This window comes from Dipodomys merriami, unplaced genomic scaffold, assembly GCF_024711535.1.
Source record: "Dipodomys merriami isolate MVZ:Mamm:240054 unplaced genomic scaffold, mDipMer1.0.p SCAF_4, whole genome shotgun sequence".
Taxonomy (NCBI): domain Eukaryota; kingdom Metazoa; phylum Chordata; class Mammalia; order Rodentia; family Heteromyidae; genus Dipodomys; species Dipodomys merriami.
The window spans coordinates 70,410,560-70,436,803 of record NW_027205603.1 but is presented as its reverse complement, the minus strand read 5'-3'; the positions used below and the strand labels follow the sequence as shown (position 1 = coordinate 70,436,803).

The 26,244-nt window shown below is 33.2% G+C and overlaps 1 protein-coding gene across 1 annotated transcript in view; it reads left to right on the top strand.

The window, feature by feature from the left end:
- Positions 1 to 25,669, top strand: part of Eif3e (eukaryotic translation initiation factor 3 subunit E) — a 32,228-nt gene extending 6,559 nt beyond the window's left edge. The window contains exons 4-13 of the mRNA XM_069991259.1: positions 624 to 666; positions 1,677 to 1,781; positions 6,950 to 7,075; positions 8,157 to 8,281; positions 14,272 to 14,398; positions 15,163 to 15,264; positions 16,418 to 16,527; positions 23,833 to 23,935; positions 24,433 to 24,567; positions 25,496 to 25,669. Of these exons, the coding sequence (XP_069847360.1) occupies positions 624 to 666; positions 1,677 to 1,781; positions 6,950 to 7,075; positions 8,157 to 8,281; positions 14,272 to 14,398; positions 15,163 to 15,264; positions 16,418 to 16,527; positions 23,833 to 23,935; positions 24,433 to 24,567; positions 25,496 to 25,534 (1,015 nt within the window). The 3' untranslated portion in view covers positions 25,535 to 25,669. The remainder of the gene's footprint in view (positions 1 to 623; positions 667 to 1,676; positions 1,782 to 6,949; positions 7,076 to 8,156; positions 8,282 to 14,271; positions 14,399 to 15,162; positions 15,265 to 16,417; positions 16,528 to 23,832; positions 23,936 to 24,432; positions 24,568 to 25,495) is intronic.
- Positions 25,670 to 26,244: the final 575 nt, after the last annotated feature.

Sequence of the window (26,244 nt, the reverse complement as noted above, 5' to 3'; positions counted from 1 at the left end):
GTAAACATCAGACCTGCTAAATACCCTATAGCCTTGGAACCTTGTCCCTGCCCCTCTATTTCCCCAAAAGCATTATCTAACTCAAAATAACTGCTTAGGAAACCTTGTATTTGGACACGTGGTTTGCTTACTGTAAGAGAAATCTGAACTTACTTATCTTTTGTTACATTCTGTTACAGCTTTTCACCTTCTGCCCTGCCCAGCTGATAAGATTATTTTATTTCTGACTTCCCTTTAGCTAATAATAGTCTTTGTTCAGTTTCCAAAGAAAGTATATTTCCTAAATATGACTTAATATGTGTCACTGTTGAAGCTTTTTGGTTTATTAGAAATCTACTAAAGTCATTACCTTAGATGTGGTGTAACTAACATACAGTTTTCAGTTTAAGCTAAGGAAATCTGAAAGTAAAATTTAAAATTTGTATTTCTCCTGTTCTTATGTTTAAAGTAGGGAATATTCTGATTATTTTATTCTGGAATTCCTATTTCTCTTGATTTAGTATTCAAATTAAAACTCTGAAATTAAAGTTACTACCGATAAATTTACAAATAATAACTTAGAAGTTAGATATACTTACTTTTTCTATCACCTATAAAATACACTAATTTTCACTTTTTTTCAGGGATGGTCGAATGTTATTTGACTACCTGGCAGACAAGCATGGGGTAAGTTTTTATATTTTTGTTAATGTTTTTAATAATGCTAATTAAATACATTGCAGTAGTAAATGTTCTAATAATGTTAGTTATAGACTAGTGGCCATTCAAGTAACTTCATAGTCTATATATAACGTCTAGTATATTTTTGAATTTAGTTTTTAAAAATTGATGCTGATAGGAAAACACAGCTTTCAGTAACAGATTTTTGCTTTATGTATTCTGACATTACAAATTAGTATTATCTGTTAATACCAGCAGCAAACTAAGAATTTCAGGGCACAGGATGCTTTTTCTGTAGATTTACTTACAAGTAAAGTAAAAGAACTACATTTGAAGTAGAATTATTACCTTTGAACAGTAAGATACATTTTGGCTATAGTAACTCGACATTATCAAGGTTTTTGGAAATTCCCCAAATCTCAAATAGAGCAACAGTAAAGTTTTTTTTAGTCATCTCTCAATCTCATTTCCCTGTGTTAACTTTGAAAGTGTGACACTTTGCTTATAATTATGTTTGTTTTGGGGAACTCTAGTTACCTCAAACCTGTGGATTCCAAGTATTACAATGTACAGGCTTACATTACCATACTATGCTTAAATCTTAAACATACATTCATATAATAATTTAACTGTCAAAAATATTGTTGATCACGCACCGTGTATTGCTCTTTGTAAAAGTTGGTATCATTTTGAAGTTTTCAGAGATCAGAGGTTACAGAATACATTATATAGAACCACAAAAGCTTTCAGGTGTGCGTGTACTTGGTACTTGGTCTGAGTCACAGATCAGACCTTTAGTCACAATTCACATTCAATCATCTTGTAGTAAAATAAATGTCATTAAATTTGTAACTGATGTTAAAACTGTAACATTAATGTCACCAATTCCTAAGGATTAGTCATTACTCTGATTATGTATTTGTTTTTGTGGCAAATTTAGAGAGACTGAAAATTTGAATTCTTGGGATTTTTAGAACTGAAAATTAACAATAGGACTTAACTATTTTCTTTTTCAGTTTAGGCAGGAATATTTAGATACACTCTACAGGTATGCAAAATTCCAATATGAATGTGGAAATTACTCGGGAGCAGCAGAATATCTTTACTTTTTTAGAGTGTTGGTAAGTAGCTTGTTTGTATATTTTAAATTTCCTTTCTCCTATGTTTGGTAGAAGTCTGATTCCTTAAAATATGCATAGATTGGACTCTATTATGGTACTTCACTTCTTTTTTTTAATTTCAGTTTCTTGAGATAGGGTCTTGTATATATCTCAGGTTGGCCTTAGACGCCTCTTGATCCTCCTTCCCCAGCCTCAGAAGGACTAAGCCTGTATTCCTTAAGAATTCACTGGGAATATAGGCTTTTAGGTATGGGCTACGACAACTTTCCATTAAATTTTAGTCTCTGGTAAAGAAGATAAATAATAAAAATCTTCTCATAAAAACCCAAAACAGGAAACCTTCTGTTAGAGTCTCAAAATTTAGAGGAAGTTTTAACTCATCCTTAAAATTCTCAATTCTTATATGATTTTTAACATTAGCAGAATTCTATCCTGTAATAGTTTTATTTTCTATTTTTTTATTATGTTGACAATTTAATTACAAAGCAGAAAGAAGTGGGAGCCAGCAGCAGCTCCTCTTAGCCTTTCCAACCTAAGTGACTGAGGCAAGGGGGTGGAGATACATGGGACACATGGGTGGGGTCAGAACTCTGGCAGAGTGTGTCCTGCCCAAAGATGAGGATAGCAGCTGCTGGGGATGTATAGATCTATTTGTATATTACTGTCCAGCAGAGTGAGTGGCACAATCTAGGTACTTAGTGAAGTACCTAGTCAGGTTTGCCTAGTGAAGTTACTGAATAAATCCATAATTGTTAATATTAATTCAGTATTTTTATGCCTTGAACTTACAAACAACTGTGGAATCCTACGGATATTTTTAAAGATTTTTATGCCATAAAAGTAACATCATCATCATCATCATCATCATTATCATCATCATCATCATCGCTTTACTATTTACCAACATCTTCATGGCTTAGATTGAGAAAGATCAATGGTTTCTTTATTCTGTGGGTTTTAAGTAAGTTTTAAGTCATACTACTAATACAGGTGTACTACCTTGTTTGTTATCTTTGTTTAATCCATTTGAATTAGTGTTTTTGATAAGAAAAGAAGGTAATGTGAAGGCCAGATTTAAGACAATTCTTCACATTGACAGAATTTCAAATTTCATCTTGTTCTGATAATCTATAAATGCTGTGTATCGAGTTGAGAAATTGTATTTGTTACTAAAGCCTCTAATTTCTATTGTTATCCCTAAAAGATAGGAAAAAGTTCTCTCTTAAAACTAGGCCTTTCTAATATTTCCCCCTGTTATACCAGCTATTCAGAAGGTGGAGGCAGGAGGTTTGAAGAATTCAAGGACAGCCTGAAGAGCCTTATTAAGGCTCCATCTCAACAAAACAAAATGAGTTTCAAGTGGTTAAGAGGCTCTTAGTTCAAGCTCCAATACCACCAAAAAAATAAAATGAAATAGTAATGATAATAATAACAGACAGAAACTTTTTTTTTTTTTTTTGGTCGGTCGTGGGGCTTGAACTCTGGGCCTGGGCGCTGTCCCTCAGCTCTTCAGCTCAAGGCGAGCGCTCTACCACTTGAGCTACAGCGCCACTTCCGGTTTTCTGGTGGTTTATTGGAGATAGGAGTCTCAAGGTCTCTCCTGCCCGGGCTGGCTTTGAACCGCGATCCTCAGATCTCAGCCTCCTGAGTAGCTAGGATTACAGGCGTGAGCCACCAGCGCCCTGCCAGACAGAAACTTTTTGTCTTCAGTCTTAAAATTCTTCTGCCTCTTTTTTAATGTTTATTTTCAGGCACTTTTTCTTAGTTCTACATGCCACAAGACAAGACATGCCTGTTGTCTTTCGTTGCTTTTTAAGATACTAAACATGTAATTTGTAGTGTTTAGGGTGGTGGTGATTAGTGTTAATTCAGATTATTCTGACACTGGAATTGTGCAGTCAGCTTCCTTCAAAGAAATGAATACTTTCTGTTTATTAAGTTTGTTTTTAAACAAATTTTCTCATTTATAAATGAATTCATTTCAGATTAGCTCTGATTAGCTCACAAGTGCATTGAAGGTAATCAGTGAGGCTAAACTTGTAGTGACTTATCAAAAAATTCCATCAGTTTTACTTTGAATATTACCTGGATTTAGGAGAGCAAAAGTTGATTACTTTGAGAATGTAAACAGCTTAAACCAGGATTGTAAAATCAGAAGCCTGGTATGATTACAAGTACATGAAAAGAGGTGGTTATTCATATCATTTGTTAATGCTGGGAGTGAATTTTGAGAATGAAGATTTAGTGTCATGTTAGAGGTCCAGCACAGTAAATTTATTGTTGCTGGTCAGTAAGTGAATGTGCCATTTTGCTAAGACATGGATACTTAAGGTAACTGCTGGAAATCCAGATATTGAAATGCTTCTAGTATATCCACCCTTGAAAGCAGGTTGGTATGAAGAGCCAACTGTAATGACATGGAGTTGAGCCAGAGTAGTACACATGAACCTTTTGAGGATTGAAAAACTTTCAGCAGTTCTACAAAAAGCTTTTATCCTACCACATATAACGCATTCTAGGTTAATAATGTCCTATGTTTATACAGTACAGTTTTCTAATTAGTCTGAAAATTTCTACTATTGGTGTATTCTGAAAGGCTTGGGGACTTTTTTTTATACTTTTTTATATTACAAAAATCAGGTCATTGTCTTAGGAAATAATTTAATTTTAAGCTTTTGAATTGGTGCTAGAATTTGTGGCTTTTCATAAATGGTTACATGCTCTGAACACAAAATTAACATGCTGTTTAAGAGTAGTCATTATATAGGGAATGTATATGCCTTCTTTACCTTTTTGTATCAGCAAACACTTGAGTTAGCTAGAAGTTGTTTTGTATTGTATATTGTCAGGGGTAAACCAAGTTGAAGTTCAAGAAATAGATTATATTACATTTAATTTAGGTAAATAGTATTATAAAATACATGTGCTTATTTGCAGTTTTTATAGCAAAAGTGAGAACCCAGTTTTGGATTTTTGTTGAAAAATGTCAGTGTTAGAGCTTAGGTTTAATTTTATTTTCTGCAATAGCTTCCTCCTCCTCCTTTTTTTTTTTCTCCATTTCTGAATTCTTTTCTAGTGGTTGGTTATTCTTTAAATCTATGGTTAGGGAAACATAAGCTATGAAAGAGCCATTGTAACAATGATCCGAGATTAGAATTTGACTCTCCAAATGACCTATTGTAGGTCAGTGTTTATAAATTAAAGCAATGTGACCCTAGAATCTGCCTTTATTTTTAAAAAGACTTGGTACCTTTAAGAATACACAAGGAATATTTAGATACACCCTGTTTGGTGGTAAAAATTCTTTATCTTCAAAAAAGGTGTTTAATTGAAATAAAGTTGAGGAATTTATGAATATTTTTGGCTTAAAAGTTAACAATGAATTTGTTAAAATCAGTCCTGACTATGTAGCCTTTTGTTGTTGCAAAATACAACCATCCCTCTATTCAGCAGTTATTGAAAATAAAAGTGATTTCAGGATTCTAAAACGATCTCATCATATATTTATGCATTTTTTTCAGTCAGAATTTATGGTGTGTCTACTCTACTGTTACTACATGCTATTCTATTTGAAAGGACTTTTCCATGAAGTTCAAGACATCTTGAGTTATAATGATGTTTGAAATGTTATAATGATGTTTGAGTTATAATGATATCTCAAAACTTTATGATCTTTACCAGTTTTAGCTGTGATGTACCTAGCTGTCATATAGTATAAACGATGTCATTTCATATTGATACTCAGACATGATTTTTCGTTTTAACATTTGTAATTGTAATGTGTTTTAGTTCAATTGTCTTTGCTTTGAGAAACAAAAGAAATGTTTCTTTTCTTTCCTTTTTTTTTTGTTAGTTTTGGGGCCTGAATTTTGAGCCTGGGCACTGTCCCTCGGCTCTTCAGCTCAAGGCTAGTGCTCTACCACTTGAGCCACAGTGCCATTTCCAGCTTTTTCTGCTTATGTGGTACTGAGGAATTGAATCCAGGGCCTCATGCATGCAAGGCAAGCACTCTATCACTGAGCCACCTTCCCAGCCACAAGAAATGTTTCTTAAAATGATGGCATTTTAGACTTGAAATGTTTTAATACTCAGATTTTCTTCTTCAAGGATTTAACATTTAATCCTATTAATAAATTTTATAAATCAGCTTTTTAATTTCAGTGAACTTTGATAAGTATTTCTGTGTAGCTATTTCCCTTTAATGAAAGAATTTTTTATGACTTCGTTTTAGTAATTAGAAAAAGCCAAAGCACTTGGTGATTGGATTTCTAAAACTGTGTATACAATGTTACTTAACTTATACATAAATTACTATAGTTACACTACTGTTTGAGTATTTTGGTAAGAAGTTAATTCTTTGGGAACAGAAAATGGGCTCTTCTTTCCAATGTTCTCAATTGCTTTTACCCCATGGTTGGTTCAGAACCATTTTACCTACATCTGTTGCCTTGTTCTAGGGAATCCTGCTTTGTTTTTGTTATTTGTGTTTCTGACACTCACTAATGAATAGAAAAGTTAGGGATGGTCCTTAGCCTTCCTTTCTAGTATGTTAATTAAGTTTGCATTGAAGGATTAGGTGGATAATTTTGAGCATCTTAGATTCCCTGTGCATTAGTTATCTTCTTGAAAATGGAGATATAAAGAAAGAACATGATTTACCTTAGAAAATTTTTGTGAGTGTTAGAAAAAAAATTAACATTTACCATCTGATCTTGTACTATTGATAATAAGCCAGTGGGCCTGTATTTTTTTCTATTCCTTGTACTACCCCTTTCATTTGTGTCATAATTGGATTTCTTTCATTCTCTACATAATAGTTTTACTTTGTGAATTAAACCCACAAGTCCTAATTTTCAATATCTTCATTCCAATAACTTCAGTGAAAAGCTTCCTATAACTAACTTGGGTTCTAAAGTTTTAGATTTGGTTATGTATCTAAAATTTTCTGAAGTGAGTTGTGCTAAAATATTGCTGTTTTATTTTCTGATGTAGTATAACATTAAGGATATAAGTTTTTAGTAAATTATTTGACTGTATGGTTCTTAGTGGAATAGTTGACCAGTTATTTTAATCTACAGGTCTTTTAGTGTAGGGTAGATACCTATATGGGATGTAAAATGTCTTTTTTGCTCTAAGTATTAAGAAAATTAATTTGATTGCTTAAACAGGTGCCAGCAACAGATAGAAATGCTTTAAGTTCACTTTGGGGGAAATTGGCTTCTGAAATTTTAATGCAGAATTGGGATGCAGCCATGGAAGACCTCACACGTTTAAAAGAAACCATAGATAATAATGTAAGTAGCAGTCTCTAAAATTTCTAAATATTCTTCGTACATTCTTATAAGGGAAAACATTGTGTACTTTGGGGTGAGGGGAGCTAAAAAAGTTGCGGATTGGCATTTCTTGTCCTGACAAGAAAAGAATCACTATGGGTAAGGTAAGCAAGTCTCTTTGAAGAGAACTATCAAATTTCTTTTGGTTCTCAGAGAAAAGAATTCACTGTTCACTTACGTTATAGCTCCTGTGCCCATTTTTTCTGCGCTTTGTCAAAATGACACTGCTGTTAGTGCCTGCTGTTATATACAGTCTTCACAGAAAATGGCAGTTTTCAACTGCAGTTTCTCTCTACTGAAACCAGTAATTAGGGACTGTTTAGTTTGGTCCTTGCTTTTAAAATGTTTTCTGAGGGCTAGGCATGGTAATACATTCCTGTATGTCTAGCTACACAGGAAGTTGCAGATCAAGAGGATCATAGTTCCAAGTGACAAGTAGTGAGACCCTCATCTTAACAAATAAACTGTGTGCAGTGGAGCATATGTTACAGTGGAGCATGTCTGTAATCCCAACTACACAGAGGGTTAGTCAAGAGGATTATGTTCCTAGGTTGGCCTCAGCCAAAAAAACAAAACCCTACCTGAAAAATAACTTTAAAAACAAAAAGCAAAAAGAACTAGAAGTATGGTTCAACTGGTAAAGTGCTTGCCTGCAAGCATGGGGCTCTGAGTTCAAATCCAATAGTTTTCTGAAATGATTTTCATTTATAACCTCTCTAAGTATGGCTTAGTGAACATTACTGATTTCTGCTTCTAAGAATAGTATAGTAATGTGGGCAGTCAAGGATCCAGTAGAGTGAAAGGGTAGATAGTGAGAATTTAATTATAATGATCCTACTGCATATCTTAGAAAGATTTAATTATATTACAATTTTGTCGGTTGTGGGGCTTGAACTTTGGGCCTGGGTGCTGTCCCTCAGCTCTTCAACTTAAGGCGAGTGCTTTACTATATGCCACTGAAGTTACAATTATGAAGTGATACTATTCCCCTGCCTTTTCCTCATACCTTAATATATACTATTTACGTTTTTTAATCCTTTAGTCTGTGAGTTCTCCACTCCAATCTCTTCAGCAGCGAACATGGCTCATTCACTGGTCTTTGTTTGTTTTCTTCAACCACCCCAAAGGTCGAGATAATATTATTGATCTCTTCCTTTATCAACCACAGTAAGTTATTCTATAATTTGGTTGTAATTATCTGAAATTTCATGGAATTATTTAAAATGTAACATAAGCTTTTCTATACTTGGCTTTGTTATTCCTCATGTATTTCTTCCTTATGTGGGAGATTTACCATTTACTTTAGAAGCTCACATGTAACTCCTAGATCAGTTATTTGATAAAGTGTACTGTAGGCCCTTCAAAATGCTATTTCATGAAGAATCTTAGATCTCACCCTAAAAAACTATTCTGAAAATGCATTTTAACAAGATCCCAGATGAGTTGTATATATAGTTGACCTTCTGTTCATGTGAGTTGGCCATCTGTGGGTTGAACCAAATGAATATTAAAAATACTTGGGGACAAAGTTTACCTGTGTACTAAACCATGTATAAATTTTCTGTTATTTTGATAATCCTCTAATATAACAGCTATATACATAACATTTAAATTTTATTAGGTATTATAACTAGTTTAGAGATAATTTTAAAGTATAGGGAAAGATGTGATTAGATTGTATGCAAACACTCCTCCATTGTCTATAAGGGACTTCAACATTTGCAGATTTAGGTACAAATTATAGAGTTCTGAAACTAGGCCTCTAAGGATACTGAGGGATGATTGTACATTAATGTTTTATAAATAAAGATCTGAGTAACAAGATAAAAGTCATTTTTATACCATGTTTTTTTCTATCTAGCTTTGGTTAATCTTATGGTAGGAAATTGAGGAAGGACATTGAGGTAGGAAATTCTGTTGCCAGAAGTTAGTTTTAAAAGTTAACTCTCTTGTTTGATTCAGACCCTCAGTTTAGCTCATTTTATAAATAAGACTAATAACATTTGAGTTAACTAAACCAAGAATCAAGAAGGGCTTTCAGATACTAATAATGTTTCAATTCTGGAATGTCACATGAATAGAGATGCCTGTTGTATTATTCTACCCATCTGACTGGAAGCTTGTGACTCAATTATACAGAAGAAAATAAAATTAGCATTAGAAGGGAAAAAAAGTTAACTCTCTTAGCCAGATGCTAGTGATTTATGCATGTAGTTGTCAGAAAGCTGAGATCTGAGGATCTTGGTTTGAAACCAGTCCTGGCAGATAATTGTCAAGTTTCTTATCTCTAATTAATCACCAAAATTGCAGAAAAGGAGATGTATCACAAATGGTAGAGTTCTAGCTTTGAGCAGACATCTCAAGCCAGAGCATGAGCCTGGAATTTAAGCCCCTGAAGCATCACCACATACACACAAAAATTTTTATTCTTTAGTTGAGCTCATATGCCTTGAAGCTTCAGCTTCTCATTTCATTTGATTAGAACAATAGAAAATACAATTTTATTATTTGTAAACACCTCATTTGAAGATAATTTTTACTTTTCTCTACATCCTTCAGACTTTTTGTTGTTGTCCTCGGTCGTAGGCCTGAACTCTGGGCCTGGGCTCTGTCCCTGAGCTCTTCAGCTGAAGGCTATTGTTCTACCACTTGAGCCACAGCTCTACTTCCAGTTTTTTCTGCTTATGTGGTGCTGAGGAATCAAACCCTCGGCCTCATGAATGCAAGGCCAAGCGTTCTACCACTGAGCCACCTTCCCAGCCCCAGACTACTTTTTTAAAAATATTATAGGTTTTCAGACTGTAGGAATGTTGCCTTTCTCAGATAATTTGTTTATCCTTATCTTCAAAATTTGGTATCTTTGAAATTGAAATCTTATTCTAGGTTTGGTATCTATTCTTTATAGATTGTGGTGATTCTAGCTTCTACAATCTGTGCATGTGCTTATTATAGCCAAAAATTACTAAAAAGTATTTCAGCAATTTAGTATGACCTATATTGACTGTATTTTTAACCAGATTTCACACTGAACCCATGTATTTGTTATTTATTGACCTAAATGAAGATTTTTTTAGTTCTATTACCTTTTTTTGTGTTTTATGGTTATTTGTGTGTGTGAAATTGGGATTTTTAACAAATATATAACAACAAAATTATTTGTAACATTTTTCTAAAATGTTTACTTTCACTTACAAAGTATGGTTTAGAAACAGATGAAATTACCCTTCTGATAGATGTAGCCAAAAGGGAACCCTAATACACTGTTGGTGAGAATGTAAACTTGGTTAACCACACTGGAAAGCAGTGTAGAAGTTCCTCAAAAAATTAAACATTGAACTATCCTGTGTTCCAGCAATTCTACTGGGAATTTACCCAAAAGATTGCCCAGGATACAGTAAAGCCATTGGTACAACAATGTTTATTACAGTACAGCCATGTTTATTGCAGCACTATTTACCATAGGCAATCTATGGAATCAGCTCAGGTGCCCCTCAGTGAACAAATGGATCAAGAAACTGTGGTATGTGTACACCATCGAATTTTACTCATCGATTAGAAAGAATGATATTGTAACATTTATAAATGGAAGAACTTAGATTAAATGAAGGAAGTCAGGCCCAGAGAGACAAAGGATGCATGGTTTCCCTTATATGTGGAAGCTAGAGTTAGCTTAAACATTTACATATAAATTTACAATAAATAAGTTTGGTAGTGTGCAAGTGTATACAGATGTATTAACTGCAATATGTTAGATTCAAGGGAGAACTCAATGTAATTCCGTAGAAAGGTAGTCAGATTTTAACAAAACAATGACCAGGAACCCCAGGTTCTTGGAAGGGGTGGTATAAGATCAAAAGGAAACTGGTAGATGAATAAAGAGAAGGAAAAATGCAGATAAGAATTCAGCGTGTATCCTACAAAATTAAGTGTGAAAGAAGGAGTTGGGTAGGGGAGGAATGGATGAGATTGTTGAAAGTGTTGAGATTGATTAAGATACATTGTATTCATAAATTCCTGGGGACTCCTTTGTACAACTACTTAAGTATTAATGAACATTAAATTACTGGAATTTTTAGTCTTAAAACCAAAATGATATTTTGCAGTGATTTCCTCCTCCTTCCCCCATGGGCTAAAATTTTAACTGAGTCAATAATAAAATTACTTTTAAGTATTCATTTTAGGCATATTTTTTAGACACTCAAATATTTAACCTTTTTAGTTAACTCTTGGCATAATAATTAGCAGGACTTCAGATATAAAAGAAAGTTAGATTCTTGATAACTGTAAAATGTATTCAGATAATGAAGAGTGCTGGAGTTCTTTTTTGTGGAAAAGCAGAAAATAATTTTTAAAAGGCATATATTAATGTTTAAATATTCCCCTAAGTCTGGTTAATGTACTTTCAGCAGCCTGGTGTATTTTTTTATACTAAAGTTTGGTATTTATATATTTAGTCACTACTTGCATGTTTCTGCAATAGGTAATTTTTTTTGTTATTTGAAGTCAAGATGAACATGATATTGAGCTAGAAGATGTTGCATAATCTTTACCTGCAATGTAAAGTTTTAATTTTTAAATGGAAACAGCAAGTGAGAGATTGAAATTTTATAGCTTATAACATTTTAATTTAAATTATTCCTTGAAAATTAAAAAAAATGGAAGCCTTAGAAATGATCATGGAGGGCTGGGAAGATGGCTCAGTGGTAGAGCGCTTGCCTTGCATGCATGAAGCCCTGGGTTCGATTCCTCAGCACCACATAAGCTGAAAATGCCAGAAGTGTCACTCTGGCTAGAGTGGCAGAGTGCTAGTCTTGAGCTAAAGAACTGAGGGACAGGCTCCATGACAGGCAAAAAAGAAAGAAATGATCATGGAATTATATGACATGATATTTTAAAAATAAAAAATTGCCAGGCACTGGTGGGTTGCCTTTAATCCTAGCTATTCTGTAGGCTGAGATCTTGAGAATCAAGGTTCAAAGCCTATCCAGGCAGAAAATTCCCTGAAAATCTTATTTCCAATTAACTAGCTAGAAGCCCAAAATTGGAGCTGTGGCTCCAATTGTAGAATGTCAAACTTGAGTGCAAGATTATGAATCCCTTAATTCAGGCCATAGTAAGGGCACTAAAAAGATTTAAAAATTAGCTGGCATCATTGGCTCATGCCTGTAAATCAACTACTTGTTATATCTTAGGATAGAAGTTCTAAGCCAGCCTGGGCAAGAAAGTCTCTGAGTGTCTTAAATCCAATTAAACACCAGAAAGCCAGAAGTGGATCAAGGCCTTGAGATCAAGCCTTAGAACTAGCATAAATAAATAAATAGGACATATTATATATTCTTGGTTGATGGTTTCTAAAATCCTAAGTACCACTACCACAAATAATAATAATAATAATGGTGATGATGAGGAATGGAGGGAGGGCCTATCAATTTTAACCCATTCCTATTTAAGTGGTGCTATTCCCAATGAATGAATTCCATTTGTGTCATGCTAGATCTGCATTTAGAAATTTTACTCAAGTACTGTATTTTGAATTTTGTCAGTAAAGTGTTTCAGAAAGTTGTTTTCAGTGTGATCGTATGTTTTCCTCTTCATAGACCTCAAAATGTTTTCTTCAGAATTTCACAGAAATAAGTTTCACAAGGAATTTATCTACTAACATAAGTAACAAATATATATATGTTTACAGTGAGATACAAGATGATATATCACTTTAACATTGTTATTTATCTTAATAAATTGAATCCCACAAATGACTATTAATATTATCTGCCTCAAAACCAATACTCAAAAAAAAATTTGTGCCTCCTCTGTGCTTGAACATGTCAGTCTTAAATAAGATTGTTGAGAGAAACAATTGTTCTGAATGAGTATTGCTATGAACAAAAATTGTCATTGAAGCAAATAAACTTTTCTCCCTACCCCCTCACCACAAGAAAGCTGGAAGTAGAGTTGTGGTTCTAATGGTAGAGTGCTAGCCTTAAGCAAAAAGCACAGGCACAGTGACCAGAATCTGAGTTCAAGTGGACCAGAGCAGATAAAAAGAAAAGTTGCCTCTTGAAACTAAGGCTTAATTTTTCTGGTGGTGCATAAGTAAGAATACACTGATTGTAGTTCAGTAGAACTTGGGAGACAAGATATATAACCTGGACCTTGAAGGATGTCAAGTAAGCTATCAGGAAATGTTCTTTGGAAGTATACTGGAAATTGAGCTAGATATGTACTTTGGAGCTTGAAGGTTCGGTTTGAATGGTCTTTATTGACACTTAATTTTGCATAGTACCTGGTAGTAAGAGATAATTTCACTTAGTACTTTATCAGGTAAAAAGGGGTTAAGGAAATTGTGAAGAAGAAGTACACTGAGCAACCAAGGGCTATATATTGTTGATGACCAAAATAACAAGATTTGCTAATGTTAGCTAATACTGTGTTGATTGATTTATCTGAAATCTATTCCTTTTTTCCTAATTGCTAGTGTTATTGTTTTAATCCAGGTTTTGAAATACTTTAATACTTTACTATACCCTATTCTTGCCAATTTTCTGTCTCCTTAAACTCTTGTTTGTGTTAAATGCCCTATCGTAAGTTTTTCACATAAGAAGTTTTTCACTCAAGTATGAAATCATAGATCAGTTGTTTTTTGGAACATAAACACATTTATGGACCTTCCAAAGGACTAATACTCAACAATAGTAATTAAATTCTTAGCCTTTTAAATGAATCTTCTATTTCATCTAAATTAGAGAATACTAGCTGACAGGATCCTTTTAGATTCCTGTAGTTATTTCTTTGGAGGAAATGGCCTTGTATTTCTTTCATTTAGTCTAAATATTAGAGTAATTGGTTGCTCAGATATTCCCATTAACTTACCCTAGGTTATATATGTAAGCTTTTTTTTGGGAGGGGGGGGGTCTGGTCATGGGGCCTGAACTCTGGGCCTGGGCGCTGTCCCTCAGCACTTCAGCTCAAGGCTAGTGCTCTACCACTTGAGCCACAGCACCACTTCCGGCTTTTTTCTTTTTACTTGTGTGGTGCTGAGGAATTGAACCCAGGGCCTCAGGCATGCAAGGCAAGTGCTCTACCACTGAGCCACCTTCCCAGCCCCCTGTATGTAAGCTTTTTAAATATTATATCCACTTATATTTTTTTTATCTTAGGTACCTTAATGCAATTCAGACTATGTGTCCACATATTCTCCGCTACTTAACCACTGCAGTCATAACAAACAAAGATGTACGAAAACGCCGGCAGGTGCTTAAAGATCTAGTAAAAGTTATTCAACAGGTAAACCTTGAATTTTATTGTTGTTTAAGTACAAAAGCTTTAGACTTCTTTATTTTCTCAAGACACTCTTAGTTCTTAAGATAAAAGTGATTTATAAAAAAAAAAGTTGGAAACAATTTAGCTCAAGTGGTAGAGACTCCACCCTCAATCCCTGGTAACATATACTCACACGCACACATGCAACACAGTATAATATAATTAAAAGTAAGAAGAGCCTTGAATGAACATTTGCTCTTTCTAAAATCCAACATATCCTATCATAGATGAGATCAAAATGATTATTGCTGGATATCTTTCTAAATATAATTTGTATTGTTTCTATTGAAGCTTGCTAGAGCTGCCTATTGGGTGCGATAATAATTGAGGGTGACCTTTAAGTAGAATATTAATATTCCCTTCATTAGGCAAAAGTTGAGTTCCTTCTGGTTGATTTTTAGTGAGCTTCTCAGGGGGAAAAAGCCACAAATGTTTCTTTGACTTATGAATAAATTAAATACAAAGAAGACATTGTCATTGAGTTAGTTATGAATACTTACAGAGCTGGGAAAGTTAGTTACTTTTTCTGACTAAAGGAAATTTTGGGGGATAAGGAAACTAAAAAGATTTTGGGATGATTGTATAGGATTTTAGGTATGATTTGGAATAAAGATAGGAAAAATTGCTAGAAGAAGAAAATACTGGGTTATTTGTTACAAGTTAAAGGAAGATTGGGATAATTTGGGGCATTTCGCTAAACAGAACCTAATTTTGACTTGGTTTTATAGGAGTCTTACACGTATAAAGATCCAATTACAGAATTTGTAGAATGCTTATATGTTAACTTTGACTTTGATGGGGCTCAGAAAAAGCTGAGGGAATGTGAATCGGTAAGTGAATTTTTCCTCAACTACATTCTTTGATTGTTGGCGTATGTGTATCTCTTCTCTGAACAATTTGTTAAAACAATGGTATTATTTTAAATGTACAGTATATTCTTGATTCTCTATCTTGAATGAGTAAATACATTAAATGTTTCAGATTATACAGGCAAGATCACCTTGAATTATTCGTCATATTTATGGCTGGATTTTTTTTCTTTTTTTAAAAAAATTTATTTTTATTTTTATTATTTTGTCGATTGTGGGGCTTGAACTCTGGGTTTGGGCCCTGTCCTTGTGCTCTTCAGCTCAAGGTGAGCGCTCTACCTCTTGAGCCACAACGCCACTTCCAGTTTTCTAGTGTTTTTTATTGGAGATAAGAGTCTCATGGACTTTGCTGCCCAGACTGGCTTTGAACCGTGATTCTCAGATCTCAGCCTCCTGAATAGCTAGGATTACAGCTATTGTTTTCTAGGTGGGTTTATCTTTAGAATTTTTTGTAGATTTTAACAGTTTCTGTAAACCAGGCAGTTTATCTCATCCCTTTTAATGCTTGTTTAGAGACAAGATTTCAATGTGTAGCACAGACTAACTTTGAATTCATAACTGTCCTATTTATTAGCCTCATGAATGCTTGGGATTACATGCATGTGGCACCAGCAAGTAAACATTGGTGTATATTTTTTATGCTAAATATTGAGACTTTCCTTTGAATCCGTGAGAGTCAAGGGTACTATATTGTTGAAGTTGATTTTAATTACACTATCTGTGAAACAAGGAGCCACTCCTGCATTCTTTGCCTTTAAGTTTTCCAACTTTACCTTTCTTCCAAATACTTACTTCTTATTTTAATAGTCCTTACACAGTAGTATATTAGAGAGAAAAAACTACATTATTAGACTAATTTGTTACTTTAAAAATTCAGTAAAATGGGCCATTGAAGTCTAGGATCTTGTCTTTGGAACATTCTTTTATTATGCAAGTTGTTGCTTGAATGTGGATAGGATTCTACAGGATATTATTATTCTACAGGATATTATCATGCAGAACCCTGTTAATTAATTGGAGGAATTATAGTGAATGGAACAGTAGACAAAGTATTTTAGCCTAGTTTTTGAAATTGCTTTTCTGCATTACCTTTTTTAATATTCTGTATATGCAGGTGCTTGTGAATGACTTCTTCTTGGTGGCTTGTCTTGAGGATTTCATTGAAAATGCCCGTCTCTTCATATTTGAGACTTTCTGTCGTATTCACCAGTGTATCAGCATTAAGTAAGAATACCTTGAGTTGATTATATGTATTTTTAAATTTCAGGAAATTGTCACTTACAAAGTAATACTTAATAACATTGCAGTTATTAGGATTTTTATTTAATTTTCCTCAGCCTGTAGAAGAAAGAGGAAACACTTTATTGATTTGGAGAAAACCTTTTTCTGAATTCTGTTTGCTCTAGACTAAGAAATATCTTTGGCTTTTATGTGTATAGTACAGCAAAATTTTTCAAAGTGATAAGTTGACGACTTTGATCGACTTGTTTTCAATTACCCGTCTAAGGAGTAAATGCTATTATATCATTATGTAGGGGAGGAAAATGAAGTAACCAGTTTTCAGCAGTAGTTCAAATAAGGAATTAGCCCTTAGTAAATTGGACATTCTGTTGAAAGACCACTACATTTGGTAATAATTTCTGTTGATTATGTTTGTTTTATTTAATTACATATTTGAATTCTTTTATAGAAAACTCCTGTGACAACCCAGAATGTTTAAACTTGGAAAAAGTATGGTGAATATTAATTGAAATTTTCTCTGTTGTGTGAGAAAATTATTGGGGAAAAAAATTGTGAAATGTACATGACCTATTAGAAACTAATTTTACAATATTAAGGTTTGAAAAATAATTAATGCCCTTTGGCCACAGATGAAGTCAAATATAAAACATAAAAATTTTAGCACTTTAATGTTTGCCTCTGAGGAATTGTGTGGGGAGAAAATTCTTTTTCATATGCCATTTGTTTTTGTGAAGCACTCCATAACTGGTTTTCTGTGTTTAGTGGGTTGTCATTGAAGTGGTTGTCCAGTTAGAAGTATACTGTAATAGTGGGGCTTTTCCTATGGGAATTTAATCTTTGACTGCAATTTTGTTAGTATTTTACTTGACACATAATTTAAAAAATTTGATTCTCTTAAAAATCATTCATATTCCTAATATGTAATTGGTTGTGAGGTAAAGAGGCAGTTGCATCATACAAATCTGTAATGGATAATAGATACTGAATGTTTATATTCTTTATTTTAAAGATTTATAACAGGGTCTTATAAACAAGGATTAGTACTTTTTGGTTTCCCTTGTATGGATATTGCCCATTAGAATATTGGTACTTCAGTGTTTCATAGGATTTGTTTGGTAAGGCTTTCACAGAAACAGGGTTGAGTGTGTTGAAACCTGACTCTTCCTTATGTATCTTTAGCGCTTGTTATACTAATTTTGTAACACCTAGCAGGCTTGTACAGTATAATGTAAGTATAGAACATATAATTCTTAAATGAGTAAACCTTCTGTCCTTTGTATTAGTGAACTTACAGTTTTGCACTTGATAATACTTTTACACTGTGTTCACTTCTATGGTATTGTGAATAAAGAGGTTTGTTCCAACACTAATTGTTCCCCATTGTCAGCATTAGGATCTTGGCTTCACTATTTTTTCTTAGGACTCAGTATCTTATGTTTGAAGTAAATAAATTGTGAACTTTTGTCCTGGCTAATTAGAGTTGTGTAGCTCAAAGATAATAGGGTGGGACAACTTTGATGTGACAATATCATTACCTAAGAAATTTTCAGATTTATCCTGGTGTAAATTTTTGGGCTTGTATTTTTTTTCCCCTTTTAGTCCTGTAGTACACAAGATCTCCAGAGCTGTGCGTGCATACTTGCAAAAGGATGCCAGAACTAGAACTTGAACCCAGGTTCTCATGCTGTCGTTCAGCTCTTTTAGTTTGCTTATGGCTAGTGCTTTGCCCACCTGAATCATGCCTGTAGTTGTGGCTTTTGTTGGTTGATTGAAGATGAGTTTCTCCCATTTGTCTGCCTGGTTGGCTTTGAACTACTATCCTCTGCTCTCATCCTCTAAAGTAGCTAGAATTAGAGGTGTGAAACATTGGGACCTAGCATTTTCAGACTAAATCTGTAGTGGCTTTCAGAGCCCCCGTTTTTTCCTCTACTAATAATGTTTTTACTTTAGGTTGTTCAAACGTGTATTGACTATGAATAGAATGTGTAACTAACTTGGATGATAAAATATACACACATAGCTTTTTTTTTTTTTTTGTCGGTTGTGGAACCTGAACTCTGGGCCTGGGCACTGTGCCTCAGCTCTTCAGCTCAAGGCTAGCGCTCTATCACTTGAGCCACAGTGCCACGAATACATAGATTAATGTATTTTTATTATATATAAGGTAGAGTTTTTGAGTCAAAACAAATCATAGAGAACTTTTAATCCAACACTACGTATTGTGAGATAAGACAAAATTAAGTTTAGTATTGTATCTTCATTGTTAAACATGGTGCACTTGAAAGGTTGCTCACCGTTTTAAGTGCCTTAAGCTGGGGTGTGAGTAGTATGTGTGTATGTACACATGTGAACAATGGAACTTATTTTCAAACGCAGATGTGTGTGTGTGTGTGTGTGTGTGTGTCTGTGTGTGTAGAGTATGCATAAAGGAGAAGAAAGCAGAGCCTTTTCACCCTGTGTTTCTGTAGTCCTATTTATCTTTTTTCCTTACTATTAAGACCTGACTTTAGTTCTTCTTAGAAACAGTTTTCAAAAGAATGTCAGTATAATTTCATCATTTAAAACAAAAATTTACTTTAAAACAAAAATTTACTTTGTTGTAAAGGTGCTGCTGCATAGCAGGGAGTTATAGTTATATAAGTAAGGTAATGAGCACATTTCACGTTGAACATTGTTACCACTCCTCATTTTTCTCCTTCTATCTTTCCCCTCCATTAATCACCCCCTCCCCTCAAGTTATAAAGTTCATTTCCAGCTTAGTGTCTTGTGAGTATCACTGTTGCATTGGTTCACCCTTAGTCTTTTGTCTCACCATTTTGCTATTCTCCTTTCCCCAAATCAGATAAATGCATATACAAGACTCTGGGTAATAATCAAAAACAGTGAGTGTTGGGGATAAACCAAAGGGGAGAAAAAAGAAAGAAAGAACTTGATGCAGTACATTGACAACAACAAGGTCAACAGCAACAAAAGAAAAGAAGAAAAAAAAGAAAAAACTTCATTTCCCTATCTTGGAGTTCATTTTGATTAGCATCATTTTATATGGTGGTATTAAGTGAAATAAGCCAGACCCAAAGGAACACAGGCTCCATGGTTTCCCTCATTTCTAATAATTAGTATATGTCTAGAATAGTTCTAGAAGAGGATCACAGTAGCTCAATAGCTATGTGTATATGACCATATAAAATGATGCTAATTTAAATGAACTCCCTCATTTTTTTTTAGCTGGAAAACTTGATATGCACAGACTTTAAGAGTATATAGGCTAATAGATTTCTTTCATTCATTGTACTATATTTCAATGTAAATTCCATTTTGTTGTAAAAACCAAAGCTGCTTTACTGCATTAAAAATATAATTACTAGCCAGGCACTGGTAACTCACATCTGTAATCCTAGCTACTCTGGAGGCTGAGATCTGAGAATCGCAGATCAAAGCCAGTTTGGGCTAGAAAGTCCATGAGTCTCTTATCTCTAATAAACTACCAGAAAACCAGAAGTGGCACTGTGGCTCAAGTGGTAGAGTAGTACTATCCTTGAGCGAAGAGCTCGGGGATAGAGCCCAGGAGAACAAGAAACACAATAGATCAAAAGAAAAGAAAAGAAATACAGCAGCTAAAATTAATGTTTAATGTCTATAAATTCAGTAAACATCTTAATTTAGCCTACAATGACTTGAATCAATGAAAATGATTAATAGAACTAACCTCTCTTTTGAGTAATGCCTTAGAAAAAAGCAATTGTTCTTAGAGGCTTTTGAAACCAACTATGCATTACAATCATCTGAAGAAGCTAAACAACGTAAACTTTTTAAATCAATATAAATGTCTAGTCTTACTCTAACCTTATCAAAACTTACCAAATGTTAATGGGTGCTTTTTCTGTATAGATGCTGGGCAGAAAATAGGGAATGTGTCTTTAAAGAATTTAAAATAAAAAGAAATGGTTATTAATTAAGTGCACAAGTATAATTTTATGAAAGGTATTTTGGAAAACAATATAATTAGTAATAATTACATGTTATTTTCTGGTGTATTGGAAAGCCCAGAGAAGTTATTTAGATGGACATTTCAGTGAAACCTAGTAATTCTATAAATGTAATGCCTCTTTTAAGTCCCAAACTAGACTTTTCTACTGAACACTATTTATGATGTGTTAATCCTTTTACTAGTTGTACTGATCTGTCTTTTACCTAATTTGCATATGTTTGCTTGCTTTTTTATTTTTTAAGGGTGAAGGCAAGTATATGTCTTTTGCCTATTTCCTTGCCCAAAAGACACATTTCTAATGCTGAATAGAATAGTATTATAAAATCCATGGTAAAGCAACTGTTTATATTTGTGATTTGAAGCGTTATGTTTCTTTTCTAAATGGCTGTAAGCATGTATAATAATAGGCTTTTTTTAATAAAATGTACATTGTTTTTATCAGTGTATAAACAGCCCAGTAGATTTATAGGATAAGTTACAAAATGTTTACCATAACGTTTGTAACATCTATCAAAAACAATTACTATGGAAGGGTATAATTTAGTATAGCTGAATAGTTTATTATATGTAGTGTGTGTCTGAGATTTAAAAGCTGTTCTAAAATCTTGGATCAGTTTTCTGTTAGAGATAAAATAGAGTATGGAAATAATATTTTGAATGTATGTGATAAACATGCATGTTGGACCATACATTAGTACGATTTGTCTATAGGGGGTTCGTTTTGGCTTTTCACAAAAGAAGGTATGGTTTTGGCTTTTCACAAAAGAAGGTATTTGCCAACTACTCTTGCATTTATTTATGTTATGAAGTCATTCTACTCTATTAAGTAATTTAGATCTTGATATTTTTTCTTGAAGCTCTTATTACCACATAATTCATTTTTAAAATTATTTTTATTGATAGAAATTTAAAAGTACATTACCAGATGGAAATAATTTCAAAGATCATTAATACCATATTTCTGTATTAGCTTTAAAGGTAAATACATTCTTTTAACTACTGAAGATGCTAGAGAATGCCGAGGGAATATTTATTTGTCACATGTAGCATTTAGCTCTGTTTTCTTTTAGTTTTCTGTATCCTCTTATTTTGGCAGCTCAGCACAGTCTGTAACATTTATTCTTTAATTGAACTTCATAGCATTCTTTTATTGAAAGTGTGGAGTTAATTTTAGGGATGTGTGTTGGTAATAGTCTTCAGTGAAAACCAGGTCAGAGATACTCATTTCTTAATGCTTAAAAACAGCAATATTTAAAGCATGCTCATAAAATAAAAATTGGAAAGCCAGGTTACTGGAAAAGGGATTAGTAGTAAGACATGGAAATTCTGGATGCCAAATCTTTATTTTCCAAATCTTTGATAATATAGGGAATGGAAGGGACGATTGTGACTAGGCGTAGGTGGTTTCCAAAAGAGGAAACAACTTCTCTGAGAGATTGGGCCTTGAAGACTTAATACAGAATCTAACCAGAGTTGATGAGATTTTTTATTAATTCTTTAAACTAGATTGAGATAGCTAAAGTGTAAAGTGGAATCACAATTAATACCCACTGGTATTAATTACTACCTGAAATTGAAAGAGTGTAACTTTGTGGTGGAAGCATGAACACGTTCAATTAAAAAAGTTAAACTATGGATGAAATATTTCATTTTGCTTATCTTTTGAAATAGGATTTCAGGATTCTGAATCTTCCATTTCATATTTCCATAGTCATTGAACATTCCATATTTTTATGCTGGAAAACTAGTGTGGAAGAGATTTACAGAAATACTTCATTGTCTATTTTAAGCTGCTTATAAACATGGTTGAGATTTTTCATGTAATTTGAGGTGTTCTACATCTAATTAGAATTTAAAATGTGCATTGAACTTATTTTTTTCTGCCTTTTAATACATTTTTCCCTTAGTTTATTTATAATTATAATCCCAATAATATCAAGTAGACATAGTAGGATGACTTAAGCCAACTTTTTTCTTTTAAGTTTTGATAGAATAGCACCTTTCTATTTTTAAAATTTATTTTGGATAGTGGTATTAGAGTAGAAAATAATCAGAGTTTGATGAATACTATTATTAATTTTGCTAAGTGTACTCATATTACTGAAAAGAAACAGGACTGTTAACCACTTTCTTCAACTTGCTCTCAGAGTGATCGATAGCTTAGATAACCTGAGATGCCATCATTTTCTTCCTAATACTTTTGGACCTTATTTTAAGCTTTTATTTGACTTGATTTACCGGCTGATCTTTTAGTTAGTAAATTCCAAACAATAAATCTCCAAAGTGGGATTATAGCTAAAAGAACAGGTAGTCATGAATTTAAACTAATGTTTCCACATTGTTCCTACTATTCTGAAATATGAATCTTAATTGTAGTTGAACTTAAAGAGAGTGAAAGTGTTTTTTCTTCTTTCTGAAACCTGTGATTAAATATTTCTTCTACAGTTTGGTAGATTCTTTTGTATCTCACTTCCTTCTCATTTTTTCTTCACTATATTTACATTTTGTATTTTTTGAGTCCTGTTCTTCTTCATTATACCCAATAGTAGTTTTCATTTTAAAGGAATTAAACTATCCCCTGAATTAAAACTCCAAAGGCTGGAAGGAAATGATTGATATACTTTTGGTCACAAACATCTAACTCAGTTCATAATTTATTGAATGAATGTCAGCAAAGGAAAGAATTAGTTTGATTTGGCTTGCATATGGTTTTCATGAGGGTGAATAAAGGAAGACTAGAAAGTTAAGATTGTAGCCAGCCATGAATGAATACAATTAGAGCTCAGTTAAAGTTCTGAAAGAAAATTATTGATAAATTGATTAGGTTTTAGAACTAACATGGTAATAATAGATTAAGAACTCAAGGTAAATGAATTTAGGGAACTAGAAAACAGGAGTTAGGGTAATGAGTACAATATTAATTACCTCCTATGGAGTGTTCATTGTGATCATTACATTATGCTTAAGCTGGTTTTTTTTTTATTACTTTCTATTTATTACTGCTACAATAGTAGTGTATGTTGTCTACTCATTGTGTATCATAAAACTTTCTCTTTCCTACATTTTTGGGTTCCTGAGTATATTATTCTAGATACAAATGTAGAATATGGTACCTTCTCAAGATATTTGCAGTCTGGCTGTCCTAATGAAAACTGTGCTAAACAGTAGTCACAAACAAGTAATGTAGAAAATAAGTGTCATGATACATAAGAGAATATGATCCTGAAATTTCTTTGCTGAGTGAGTGAAAAACTATTTTTAGGCACAGTAAGTTACATTGTTTTATTTTTTCTTGATAGTATGTTGGCAGATAAGCTTAATATGACTCCAGAAGAAGCTGAAAGGTGGATTGTGAATTTGATAAGAAATGCAAGATTGGATGCCAAGATTGATTCTAAATTAGTGAGTATTACATTAATTACTGTACTTCAGAACAATTGCTGGTTAAAGTATTTATAATTAGAATATTATATTCTAAGAATTTTTGTTGCCAGATACCAGTGACTTACGCCTTTAATCCTAGTTACTCAGGAGGCTAAGATTTGAGGATTGTAGTTTAAAGCCAGCCCGGGCACATAAGACTTACCTTCAATTAACTCAAAAACCAGAAGTAGTGCTGTTTTTCAAGTGGTAGAGTGCCTTGAGCACAAAGAGCTTCAGGGATAGCACCAAGGCCCTGAGTTCAAGCCCCACAACTGACCCCCTCAAAAAAGAATTTTTGTTGAGCTTTTTGAATGCAGTAAGAGCTTTGTATTATTTTCTTGCTATGTAAACATTATGATCTGTGTACATAGTATAAAAATATTGCTTAAGTCACATAATGTTTTATCCTCTTCATGACTTACTGGAAAATTCTAATCATTGACATTTTAGGAACAATTTCTCTGTTTTCATTTTAGGGGCATGTGGTTATGGGTAACAATGCAGTCTCACCCTATCAGCAAGTAATTGAAAAGACCAAGAGTCTTTCTTTTAGAAGCCAGATGTTGGCCATGAATATTGAAAAGAAACTTAATCAGAATAGTAGGTCAGAGGTAAGAACCACACATATTCTATAATCTATAATTATGCTAACATTTCATATAGTTGTTACGAGCTTTAAAAACATAGTATCAGTTATATCTGTACATTTCTTTTAAGTAATTACTAAGGTAAAGGAATTTGGCTTTAGATACATTATATACATTATTCAAGGAAACTTTGAAAATTTGTGTTCTTGGTTTGTTATAACTTTTTCTTTTACTCTTCCTGTGTGACCTCATTAACTCATTTCCTCTGGGTTTTCAACAAATCATTACAAGGACTGTTAGATGATAACTTACATGTGTAGTACTCTCTCAGATGCTTCAAACATGTGTTTCTAAATGTAAAGAAATAGTTCTAACTCTGAGTTTAAACTTTGATATCAGAGTGAGAAAAAACTAGGTCTATCTATTTGTGTTACTCTTAGATTTATTTGTATTTTTTACCAGATAATCATAACTGTCCAAAAACAATTTTTGTTGGTTAGACCCTATATATTAGATGGTAAAGGAACTTGAATGATGTTTTGACTTTAGAATTCCAAACCATATAGCAATTTTTCTTAAGATATTCTGACTGCATAATTGGCGAATGGGTAGAACTACTTGTGGAACATTCAATGACTTGATGCAATTGAGGCTTTAGGGAACAGGGTTTTGTTCTTAGAAAAGTCCTTTAGCTTTAAAGAGAATGATGAATTAGAATAGCGTAGCTTGGCAAATAGCTTGTATGTGGTAGTCTTTTTCTGTATACTTCAGGGTCAGTTTACATGGAGTGCTATTCCAGTGTTGGTGATTCAGTCATTGTTACACTTTTTAATTGTCTTAAGTTGTATTATTTGTTAAAAGCTGTGCCATAATACTGTTGCTGTTGCCACTTTTTTTTCTATCAACATTTTCAGAAAGTATTTTCTTCTGTTGATTTCTCTGAATGTTTTAGGCTCCCAACTGGGCAACCCAAGATTCTGGTTTCTACTGAAGAACTGAAAATGTGGAAAAGGCATAAAGGAAAGACAAAGTAATAAAATATAAACTGTGTCATACATTTAAGAAGCAGTTAATATACTTGGTATAACTTGGAGAATTTGAATAAAATTGGCTGAGGTTCATTTTATCTTGCTTTGAATTTCCTTGTGTGTGTAAGTGTGTGTGTTTAATTTTTATTTTGAAATAATTATAGGAAATTTGAATCATAGTATAGATAGGTCCATGTAAGCTAATGTGTATGAATAAGTCTACTTTTTTATCACGTGCATATTTATCATTGCAAACGATTCACAGAACTACTGTTAGCTCATAATCATTCAACCCATTTGTAAATACTCCTAACTTTGGTAGCTCTAGCCTCCTGTAACAAATAATCTGTGCTCCGTCTTTATCCTTTTCTTTCTGAGCATGGTACATAAATCAAACTGGATTTGGCCCACCATGTCTATAATTTGTACATGTACAAATTCAGTCAATTACAGATAAAGATATAATTAGGAAAGAAATTGTATACTGAATATATACAGGCTATTTTCTTGTGATAGTCCCCAAACAATATAACAGCTACTTAAATAGCATTTATATTTTATTAGGTGCTATAAATAATAGTTTAAAAAATGGAAAGTGTATATAGTTATATGTAAATACTGTTCTACATTGTGTAAGGAAATTGAGCATCCATGGATTTTGTAACCTTTGGCA